This window comes from Poromitra crassiceps (genome assembly GCF_964638095.1).
Source record: "Poromitra crassiceps genome assembly, chromosome: 1".
Classification (NCBI taxonomy): Eukaryota; Metazoa; Chordata; class Actinopteri; order Beryciformes; family Melamphaidae; genus Poromitra; species Poromitra crassiceps.
The window spans coordinates 47498197-47510385 of NC_139623.1; the positions used below are offsets into that span (position 1 = coordinate 47498197).

Below are 12189 nucleotides of genomic sequence, written 5' to 3' on the forward strand. Positions count from 1 at the left end.
AGCATGTTCAAGCCTCTCTCTTTTAGATGTCTGTGAGCTTCTACTTCTCATTATAAAAATTCTCAGTGTTCTAACAGTAATTCACCTTGATCCATGTCTCAAACTATGCTGTGTTCGGTGGGTCCTTGAATTTGGGGAATTGGGCCTTGAAAAGTCCCTGAATTTGATGTTGAACAAGGTGTGGGAACCCTGATTCTAGCAAGCCAATGCCATTGCTAGAGAAAGATTTGTGGCTCAGAAATAATTATAATTATAATAATTCTGTACAGTCACACTTGTCATTGTATCGAATCATCAAGCCCATGAATTTAAATATGCTGACTAGAAAACAGGCTGAGTTCTGTCAGATTTCTCCTGCTGTCTATGTCCAGTGTACATACATTTCCTATTGCTACAATATCTGAATGACAAAACATGACTTCTATCTAATTATTAATTTTGCTGTTTTAGCTTTTTTGTTCCAAGATGCACCTCAACGTCTCACTTGAGATGTGCTGGCTGGTGCCCGAATAAACTGAATAAACTTAAAGGATAAGGCCATGGTTTTTAATGCATTGCTTACCGTCAACAAATCCTATAAAAATAACAAAATCTGCAATGATTTTGTTTTGCAAACAATTCTTGTCCATGTCGCCGGTGCCCAATGAAGCTATATAACTATTGTATTAAGAAAACAAATAAAAACACGCCGTTTGTTCCATGCCGCTGCTCAGGGGCAACATATTTCATCATCACGTTGCACCGGGCCAGTCCACTCTTTCCTCAAACAACGTAATAAGCCGGCTGTAGAGACGTTTGCCATCTCAGGAAAGAAGTTCCATAGCACCAAAAATAGTCCTGGTGTAATTAAGAGTTTGTTCCCATTTGATTTGGTAATAACTACAAGTCTGACTTGTAACAGTTGCATCCACAGATGTTTGATGGCTAAAACGGTATGTGGGAAGTCAGAAAGTAACGGGAGTAGAGCAAACTCATTGTTGATTTTTTTTTTTTTTTTTTTTTAAGATGAGTTTTTTGGGGGCATTTTGCCTTTATGCGATAGGACAGTTAGCAGACAGGAAAGTTGGGGAGAGAGAGGGGGGATGGCATGCGGCAAAGGACCACGTGCCAGATTCGAACCCGGGCCGGCCACGGGAATGACTAAGCCTTTTATGGTACGTGCTCTACCAAGTGAGCCACTGCGGCTCGGGCCTGCGTCGGGCCTGCTCGGGCCTCGGGTCTGATTTTCAAGACCCGGCCCCGCGACATGCAATACCGACCCCGCTCCGCAAACCCGCACATATGACCACTCGGTACCGCAACCCGCCCCGCAAACATGAGACCCGCACCAACCACAAACTATCCACTTGTATCCATGTTGTTGCCTGTTGCTATGAAAACAGCCAGTGTGTATGGTTGTAGTGGAGGCTAACGTTAGCCTACTACAGTATCTGTCCGACTCGTATTGTCGTGTCTCCAATCAATCACCTTGACCCCGCAACTGAGTTTTGAATGTTTTGTGCAGTCCATATAGCGTCACACAATGCACGGTATGCGCATACTTGAAACGATGCCGGTTATGTAAACAAAGCGGAAAACGTGCGTCAGAAACATTTCTCCTCTTCCCTCTGCCTGCATCAGAGTCAGACCAGCTGCCAGACACACCCCCTGCCTCATGCAACAGAAAAACATACATTGCTCTACGTTGTTACCCGCCCCCCGCCCGCATTTAATACATTTTTACCCGCGCCCCAACCCAGTAAATTACAGAAGTGTATTTTTTACCCGCACCCGTGTTTTTTTTGCGGGTACCCGGCGGGGCCCCGCGGAACCCCGACCCGGTGCAGGACTCTGGGCTCATTGATGTTGTTTTCGTAGGATTTTGGTGACGGAAAGCAATGTCATCGCCACACTGATTCTGTATGTTTTCTTTTTGCGTTCAGCAAGTTCATCCAGAGACTCGGAGGAGGAGTCGAGGGAACAGACGGTGAAGAGGAGAGCCGCCGACTCCTCGGAGGAAGACTCCCGGCAGCGACGCAGGCGGCTCGCGCTGAAACGCAGACGAGCCTCCGAAGACGACGACGACAACAGTGACAGCGACGAGGACTCGGACGATTCGGAGGAGGAGGACCGGCCCGTCCGCAAACGAGTCAACCGCATCGACTCGGACGACTCGGACGACGACGCAGAGGACGAGAAGAAAGAGGAGAAGAAAAGTGCAACTGAAAAAGCGGAGGAGGGAGGTGGAGTTGCGGCGAAGGGAAAAAACCCATCAGACTATAATCTGGCGGAGTTGCCCCCCACCAATGGACAGAGCCCGATCACCCACTTGGACCCGCCCAAAAACATCAGTACCACCACAGCCGCTGTCATAGCGCCCAACGGCCTGGTCGCCCCGGAGATGGCAGCGCCGGACGAGGACGAGGATGACCTGTTAGGAGTCACAGACCTAGTGGACTATGTCTGCAGTAACGAACAATTGTAAAAACAAAACAAAATGGTGTCCGTATAATTTTTTTGTTTTGTTTGTGGTATTGTATTTTTATATTGCTTAACTTTATTATTCCCTCCCCGTCACTGACTCTCCTTTTTATTCGTGTCATCTGGAGCTCGATTTATGTCGAGCTCTACAATGGTAGGACCTGGATCCCTGTCACCAGTCTACTGCTCTCCCTGTGGGATTTGTACAATGAACATCAACATGTGGAACATCACTCAACCGAGCACTGCTTTACCAGGAATAGTCGATAACGATCAGATGACTTGTAAATCCGGTCATCATCCCTGAAACATTCTCATTTCCTTTCTTTCGCCTGTTATTTTGTCAGATTGACGATTTCTACAAATGTTGCCCACGTTTGTCTAATCTAATCTCAATGGAAGCTGTGCTCTAGTCGACTTTTCCAATATTGAACCTTTTATTGTGTAGGAAATAGTTGAAAATTGTCTATCTGAAGGCTTAACGTGACTACAATTTAAAACATATAATATATAAGTGGAATATGGTGGCACTGGGCGCCATCAAAGTCATTCCATATTTGACGTGAAGCTCAGTTGTTAACTAGAGGGCACTCGGTAGAGTGCATACCTCCGCCAACCTTTCAACAACGTTTTGTGGTTTTTACATGAATCTGGAACTTAGGCACCTTTTTTGTGATTGGCTACACTCATTGCCACGCCCCCTTTTGGTCACTGGGCATGGAAGGTTCTTCCTTGGCCCATGGCCAGCCTTTCTACCAAGTTTAGTGGTGTACCGCGAGCTCGTGTGGAAGTTAAGCACCTTTTTGTGTTGGCCATGGCCGTTGCCATGCCCGCTTTTGGCCAGTGGGTGTGGAAAGTTAATCAGTTCGTCCGTCTTGGCCCATGACCAAACTTTCTACAAAGTTTTGTGGCGTTACGTGAATCCGTTTGGAAGTTAGACACCTTTTTGTGATTGAACACACCCATTGTCACGTCCCTTTTTGGCCAGTGGGTGTGGAAAGTTAATTGGTTCTAATTTGGCCCATGACCTGCTCTTCTGGCAAGTTTTGTGCAAATCCATTCGCAACGTTTTGAGATGACAAACAGACAGACAAACGGGGGCAGAGACCGCGAACCGCGTTAACGCGGTTCACGGTCTTAAAGGGATACGCACACAAATGCTGCATCAGGTATCAATGGCTTAAAGAGTACCGTAATCAGACACTCAACTGGTCAACTGCTATAGACCTGACTGGAAGTTGGAAACCCTCATTACTGTTTTGTTTGCACCTGTTTACCCTGCCTTTCGACACAAAACGGCTGCCGTGAAAAGGGTCTATTGGCTAATCTTTGGTGCCAGGTGATGTCACCACTAGTTCTCCACCTGCACTCTATTCACCTTGTGTTCCAACACAGGGGTCAGCCAGTTACTTCCTATAGACCTTGGGTGGGCAATTATTTTCCATGGGGGGCCACATGAGAAACCCAGATTGTTGCCGGGGACCGAACAAATATTGTCATGTCGTAACCCAGGAACTTTGATGATTGAGAGGACCACAAAAAAATGTTCTCGCTACCAGAGCGCCAGATTTTGCTGAGGGTTGGGGGCTAAACGGTGCTGGCACATTTTTTGGGGGGCATTTGAAGTCGGGTTTAGAGAATTAACTCATTTTAAATTAACAGTTGTGATGTCATTATTCTGTCTTAAACACCAATATTTGATCCTTTTCTCACTCACTCCTATGTCACCACCTGCTCTCGCTGCAGGGCTTGAAATTATTTTTTTTGACCACCTGCCAATATGGCTGTTTTTAAAGTTACCAGCCAATTAGAATTTCCACTAGCCAAAATGTTTTTCTTGAAATAAACCAGAATATGAGTGGGTTAATTCAAGCATCAATTATCAATTATCAATCAAGTATCAGTAAGTGGCCCGGGATTCTCAAAGCCTGTGTTGAGGGTCACACGAACAAAAATGCACTCTTGAAGCTAAATTAATCCAAAACCAACAAGTTAATTATTTATATTTTTACTTCAATGTAGAACAGTCATTTCTTACACATGAGATTACTTTTAGCCTTTTAGTCATAAAGATTATTGAAAGATATTCCATATTCCAGAATGAAATGTTATAACAGAAGTGGAGTATTGGCCAGAATGACATGGTGCACTGTTTCTTTTCTTTTTTTGCAATTCCAGCGTAGGCCACACAGGGGCGCTCGCGGGCCGCATGTGGCCCGCGGGCCACCAGTTGCCCAGGTCTGCTATAGACCCTTTTCATGGGGGCCATTTTGTGTCGAAAAGGCAGAATAAACACAGGTGCGAGCAAAATACTAATGAGGGTTTCCAAATTCCAATCAAGGAAGTTTGAAACCCTCATTAGTGTTTTGCTTGCACCTGTGTTTACACTGCCTTTTCGACACAAAATGGCCCCCGTGAGAAGGGTCTATTGTGTTTACACTTCCTGTGACAGAACAGTACTAGTGTGACCAGGTCAAACAGACGGTGTTTTGAACAGGAAGTCATAACACAACTGGATCAAGTGGGCGGGGCTACATAAGGTGAATAAAGGGACCTCACCTGGCACAAAGACCAGCCAATAGAAGAGGTTCCAGTTCAGTATCCTACATTTCACCATTAGATGTCTGATGTCAGCCTTCACCACAGATCTGCGTTTGGGGTTCAGTTCCTCTGTAAATACTTCTGACAAGACTATTCATTCTCTGACATGATCCGGTCCTGTCGGATCACGTGTATGATAAAGCTCAAAGAGAATCCGACACCGTTCCCGAGGACTTGCCCCAGTCGTCCTTTCCTTTGTTTTTATACTCCACATATTTAATTGTCGTGCTGTCATGGGTATACATACCGTACATATTCCACTCCTTCCCATTGTATGAAGGTGTGAATGTATAAATGTCACCTCACCTCTAATGCGAGAGCATGCACCCCCGATCCTGTCCCACACACCTTGTCTTTTATTTTGTCTTGTCTTTTTAGCTTTTATATATTGTATACATATATAATTATTTTAAAATATGTGTGCTGCCATCAATATCAGTGGTGAAATTCCCCAGTGTTTAGACTCCTTAAAGGGAGTGGGGTAGACAAAATCATTCAGAGAGTAAAGATACTTCCGGCTCTCAACCTCCTGTCCCTTCCGATTATTTTGAGATCTCGTCTATAACATTTATTTTTACCTTTTTGTGTTTGTTTTCTAATGTGTATTTTTATTTTTATTTTTGTATATCCAAACCTCTATTTGTGGTCGTCTCTTCTAGCGAACTGTAAAGTGGCTTATCTCCTCCTGTACATTGTCCCTCTGGGCACGCTCCAAACCTGCGACCACATTTTATTAACAAAAAAAACAACAGTGTGATACTCTCCAATGCACCTGCATCTGAGATAGTTGAATGTGCAAATATCTCATTGGAAAAAAATAACTAAAATACCCCCCCACACACACACACACTTTTTTCCCTTATTCTAACCCACTGCCATCCATATGAAGCATTGACCGGTTTACTTCCCTACTAGATCTTCCTGCATATATTTAGTATATGTACAAATCAACCTCCAATCTTAATGAAACCATGTTTCCGTTCACACAGATTTTATTTTTTAAATCTCTAGTTTATTTTCAAGGCCTCAAACCAGATGAATAATTTCTTTTTGGAGTGATATACCAGGATGCTATTTTTGGTTTGGGGGCGGGGGGGATATGGACAACAACAAAAATGAACCAATGACTACACCGACCTCTGCTGGAACCAGTCTGTGTGTATATCTGTAGTTTTTTTGCTGTAAAATATATTTAGAGGCATTTTTTTTAATCATGGAAAAATATATTGGGCAATTCTTTGGGATTGCATGAGTTTCTAATAGTTTTTATTTTGTAGGGAAAGTAATATTGGCACAAGTGTTTTTTTTGTTTTTTTTTGTAACTGGCATGTTCGATGGATGTCTTTCTACATCTCCTACCTGGTTGTGGTATTGCCGAAGGACTTGTGAAGTAGACAAGATGATCTCATCTTTTTGCAGTCAAACTGCGTAGGTAAGCATGAGCTGACCTACTGAAGGCATGTAATAGAAGCCCGGGAGGAATGGGAAGTGATTGCAGAAAAAAAATAGGACAGTTGAATCTGAAAAAAATAAATAAAATAAGCCCGTTTGTAAAATATCTTTGTAGACTTGTCTCGGCATGGTTTTCACAAAGGATGAGCCACTCTATTCTTTGTCTATCATCATGTTTTGATAATCACTATGGCCAAATCATTACTGCCAAGGCAACACAAAGTCCTACGGGTGATGTTTGCAGTGTGTGCACATCTTGGATAGAGGCTTCAACACAGTGAACACACAATAGTACTTTTTATTCGATGAGTCGGACAGAATATGGGATTCACTAAAAACGTATTTCACCGCAGAGGAGGTGGTTAGCTTTAGGCCTGGGGTCACTGAGGTTAGGGTTTGGTTACGGACAAAGCTGTCATAAAGTAATGAAAAAGTGACCCAATGCGAGCCAATGAGAACACGAATCAGGCGCACAAAAGGCATGAAATACTGTGTTTTTATGTTTTTAGGCCCTAAAAACACAGTTTCTAAAATTTAGGGGGTCCCACCAAATATTGCAAACACAATTCTGCTAATCGAAAGAACTGACTTCCGTTGTCGGCAGGTTGAGGAGTCTGGATGTCTGTGCCATATGTAACCGTTGTTTTCTATTCTCCACAAAGACGAGAACACGTGTCTCATGGTTATGAAATAACCAGTAGCAAGAGCTGTATAGGAATGAGCCCACGTAATGGCCGGGACGCAGTGGCTGCGTGAGCAGCGCGTGTGTGTGTGTTGGAACCTGTTGGTTTTCATTTCGCCGCCCGTGTTATTAAGCGGTTAGAGCAGCATGGCGCCGATGTGGCTCATCTAGAGATTCGCCTATTTTTACCACGTGGCGTGCGGTTCCCAGCAAAAATAGACCGCTGTTGCTCTGCTGCGTCTCTGGTTTTGCTCTGCTGGAAGGCTGGATACACTGCGTCTACCTGCGTGTGGCGGCTACCTTGTTGAAGTGCTGCGGCTCGCACACCTGTGCTGTCCACACAGACAGTGTTGCTGCTGCAGCGTTGCCTTCCAGCCAACCAATCCCGCACGCATCTCGCGATAAAGTAAAAATAGGCGAGACTCTGAATCTCCGCACTCTGATGAGCCGCAGCAGAGCCGCACTGCTCACAGTGCTCAGGCTGTCTGTGTGGCTGCTCGAACCTACTAACATGGGCGAAATGAAAACCATCAGGTTCCACCACACACAAGCGCTGCTCATACAGAGAGTGTTGCGTTGTTATGCCGAATTCTGCATCCCCAGCGAGAATTGCATCCCCACCTCGTGGGGCATATACACGGCAATGTACCGTTTAAAAATGATATCTTCTTTGTGGGTGTTCATCAATTATGAGAAATGATCTGATGTCTATAATTATGCACCATATTTTGGCCTGTTTTTACTTACATCGAGGTAGAAGTGAGGTGGATGGTGGGGGCCAACTTTGGTGCTTAAAATGCGGGTGACCTCCAGGCCAGGGGGGTCTGTCCCTGCTCATGGATGGAGGCCGACTTTGGTGCTTACAATCCGGGTAGAGGAGACCTGGCCAGGCGGGCCTCTCCAGGGGGATGCAAACCTCAGCGGTTAGTACCTGCCAAGTTTGCATCCACCTGTTTTTAAACCAAAACCCAAAATATCAGTGGATGCACTTCTCGCCAGGGATGCAGAATTCGGCACACCGGCCCATAAACGGGGAATGATCTAAATGGCGAGAGAAAGGCTGTGATTATGGGGGGGGGGGGGGGCAGCAGCATTTGTGCCAATGACTGAAGTGTATTAAAGAGCTGCCCATTTACCTCATGAACCTGGGAGGAAAGACAACTTGTTCGCTGTGTATAGATTCTTGTAGATTGGTCTTTCAGTGTTTCGTCTGCTCCTTACATTTTTTGTTAACTTTGCTGTTATTTCTTATGAATCTGATCTTGTACATTTGTCATAATAAAATGGGTTTTAATCCTGACGTTATTTTCGCCTTGTGACCTTTGACATGGGAATCAGGCCACTTTGTCATTTGTCATTTTAGAGATCCCCGCAGCCTGCTTCCAGTGAGTCGAACCTCAGTTGAGTCATGTGTTAAATTGCATGTAAAAATTAAGCATGAGCACGAGGAAAATAAATGAATAATGGTTCAACTAGAAACAATCGCCTAACAAAAAAAACATTTTACAAAAAAAAAAGAATGGTGATTACCCACGATTGACGTGGATAAATTGTGTGCGGGACTACTGCTCTACTGGGTGATGCACGGCAGCCAGTTTGTGCCAGAACGCTCACCACACATCAGCTCTCACGGTAGAGCGTTGAAGACTGAAAGAGCCAATTCATATCAAAATTAATTAGGTGGCCATGGCATGATTGAACGAAGGCCTGTGTGGGAATTCAGCCAGGGCACCGGGGTTACAGCGCTACTCTTGCGAAGAGTGCAGAGAATCAGGACCTCGGTTTCACCTCTCATCCGAAGGATGGTGCTCACTAACAGGACAGGGTCCCTGTCTCTGTACTGGCGATGGGGATATTATTCATGGGACCAGAGGGAAGAGCACCCTCTGGGTGCCCTCTATTGTAGCGTTGCGGGTGGCTAACTAGCAGGAGAAAGTAGGCTGGAGACAGTTCTTCTCTTTAGCTCAGCAGAGCGTATTTATTACCTGCCGCAGCGTACAGGCTAACCCGGAGTCAGATGTGTGCCGGGAGAATGTGACAGCTGGCCGGTAGCTGTCATTATCGTCAGACCTGCTTCTATTAGCTCACTTCCAGCTCAGTAGCTAACGAAGTCGTGCATGTTGACCAGAACATCCTGTCTCACACTCTAACTCTTCCCCCTATTCCCAACCCCGTTCCTATCCGGCCAAATACCCGTACGGACACACCTCTCTCCAACCAGAACCACACAGTAACGTCACCCACACCCCTCGCCAATTCCCCAAGTCCACATCCCAGCGTTACAATATTGAAAGTGAGATTTTATTACATTTTGCAATTTTATTACATAATGTGCAGTTATTACATAATGCGTCGTTACACACCCCCTACTGGACCTCAACACCAGGTTTCAAGCACCAGTGGTCTCCCATCCAAGGATTGAACACAGTCACACTGCTTAGCGTCCCTAGCGATTTAACGCAGGAACCATGGTGCCGCAGGGGCGTTTCTACGGGTGGGCCCGGGTAGGCACAGGCCCACCCACTTCTTGCCCTGGCCCACCCACACAAAAATTTAATTGGTTGTTTTCTAGAGGCAAACTTGCTGCTGCCTTGCTAGCTAATCGTTTTGTAGCTTAAAACCGCAGCGCACATCATCTCCAGAGTCTAATGCATGACGACTTCATGACATCTAGGAATTTTGCGCGCTTCCCGCGCAAAATTCCGTCATGCAATTGCCCCACCAATTTTATCCAGGCCCACCCAATTTTATCCAGGCCCACCCATAATTGAATTTCTGCCTACGCCCCTGTGGTGCCGGGGCACAATATTTTGCAGTGCTTGGAAAAAACTCCCTTCATGTTGAAATAACTTATGCACACTGACAAATATTTGGTGATATTTTATGTCCCGTGGGAAAGACCGTAGAGACAAGCTTCCTGGAGAGTATCACCTCAGTTTGCAGATGTAAATAGTAACCACTATACAGTTGTTTTCAGATGGAAAATACTACTTGGGACTTCTCGGACTTCACAAAACAAGGAAATACCTCCAATCAAATGATGATATTCATTTCAAATAAACAAACCAAATAATCAATGTAATTTTGTGAAAACAAAAATAAAATAACAAATTGTTAAATTGTCATACAATGTCTGGTTTCCTGTAAAACGCTAACTCAAAAGTGTCATCACAAGTGTGTGTGAAAAAGCTGATCAGGAGCAGCCAAAGTCCACAGAAAACTTAAATCACTGCGTCTTCAAACACAAACACTTTCGAGTCTAGGGCTGCAACTAATGATTAATTAACTAATAACTAATCATTTTCATTATCGATTAATCTGTCGACTATTTACTCGACTAATCAATTAGTCGTTTGGTCTATAAAATGTAACAAAATGGTGAAAACTGTTCACTTTTTCACCAAAGCCCAAGGTGACATCCTCATATGTCTTCTTTTGCCCTGACCAACAGTCCACACAGGCCAAGAATAATCAGTTCACTGTCCTAGAAAAGTAAAGAAACATTTAAGAGGCTGGAATGAGAGAATAAAAAAAAATGAATCTATTATAATAAAAAAAAAGTGTGTTTATAGTGGATAAATAAATAGTGGTTAATGTTTTGTCAATCGACTAATCGTTTAATCGACTAATCATTGCAGCTCTATTCCAGACATCGATCACTTTTCCCCCAAAGCCCAAAATGACATCCTCAATGTCTTATTTTGTTCTGACCAACAGTCCCCAGCCCAAAAATAATCAGTTCACTGTCATAGAAGGAGAAAATATTCAATTTAAGAAGCTAGAATGAGAGAATTTTTGTATTGTGTTCTTTAAAAAAAGAAAAGGAAGAAACTCTAAATTGACAAATTGTTTAAAAAGACTAATGGTTGATGAGAGCAGTAATCCCAGTCTGTCAGATGAGGGCAGTAATCCCAGTCTGTAAAATGAGCTGGGATTGGACGGCAGATATGGCCCAAAGCGAAGGCCACCACCGGCCTGACATGGGGACAGACATGTTCCCCAGATGCCTTTCCATTTCCAGCCAGCATCAACACCACTGTGCACAACTTGTCACTTTTGACTCACTGAGGTGGCTTACATTACCGCCACACAGGGCTTGACTCGAAGCACACTGACCCCAACATCTCATATTAGTAAACTATATAAGATTCTAAATCTTGTCTGCTCAGAGTGCTCTCTGAACTTCCCTACAGCTGTGCAACAATCTCTGACACTGGGGACAACTGTCGCCAAAAGACTCATTCTGAAGGAATGGAAGCCCTCCTCTTCACCTTCTTTTCAGGTGTGGCTGACGGACATGATCTCTGTTATACAGATGGAGAGACTCAGGTTCCTGAGAGCCAACTCATTCAGATTGGCCTACTTTGGGTTAGGTTAAGGATGACAAGTGACTCGCCCATCTGATTTTTCATGGCCGCCTTGCGTGAGAGCCCATGCACATAAGCACTTTACGCGGCTGGTAGCCCATTTTTGTACACATGTATGTACCGTATATATGTACTGTATGCATTTTTTTCTTTTTCTTTTACTGTCCGAGCTTTTTGTGGCGCTCTCAGTAAAGTACAGGTCGGAATGCACCCAACAATCAATAGCTATAAAAAAAACTGCATGAATAAGGTATAGCCTAATAGCCTTAGTATAGCCTAAGGTATAGCCAGGCCCGGTTTAATGCACAGGCTTACCGGGGCTAAGCCCCAGGGCCCGCCGCCTAGTGGCCCCGGGGGCCTGTAAAAAAAAATATATATATCAGTGGCGGCTCCTGAGCTTGAGCTTGAAAGCTCAGGAGCCGCCCGCCACTCCAGCTCTACAGTCCCTTCCTTGCAGCACTAAGGGGGGCCCTTAGAAACTGAATAGCCCCGGGGCCCATGGTACTATTAATCCACACAGCCCATGCGACGGTTCTGGAGAGACGTTTCTCATTCCTTAACAGTTATATATGCTGTATAGTTCATTCCTATAGTAACTGCACCGTGTGACCGGCGCCTGCCGAGTGG

At 44.6% G+C, this 12189-nt stretch overlaps 1 protein-coding gene across 1 annotated transcript in view; it reads left to right on the forward strand.

The window, feature by feature from the left end:
* Positions 1 to 2551, forward strand: part of rsf1b.1 (remodeling and spacing factor 1b, tandem duplicate 1) — a gene marked incomplete at its 5' end in the record, with an annotated part of 67657 nt that extends 65106 nt beyond the window's left edge. Inside the window, one exon of the mRNA XM_083646141.1 lies at positions 1923 to 2551. Coding sequence (XP_083502267.1) covers positions 1923 to 2464 — 542 coding nt within the window. The 3' untranslated portion in view covers positions 2465 to 2551. The remainder of the gene's footprint in view (positions 1 to 1922) is intronic.
* Positions 2552 to 12189: the final 9638 nt, after the last annotated feature.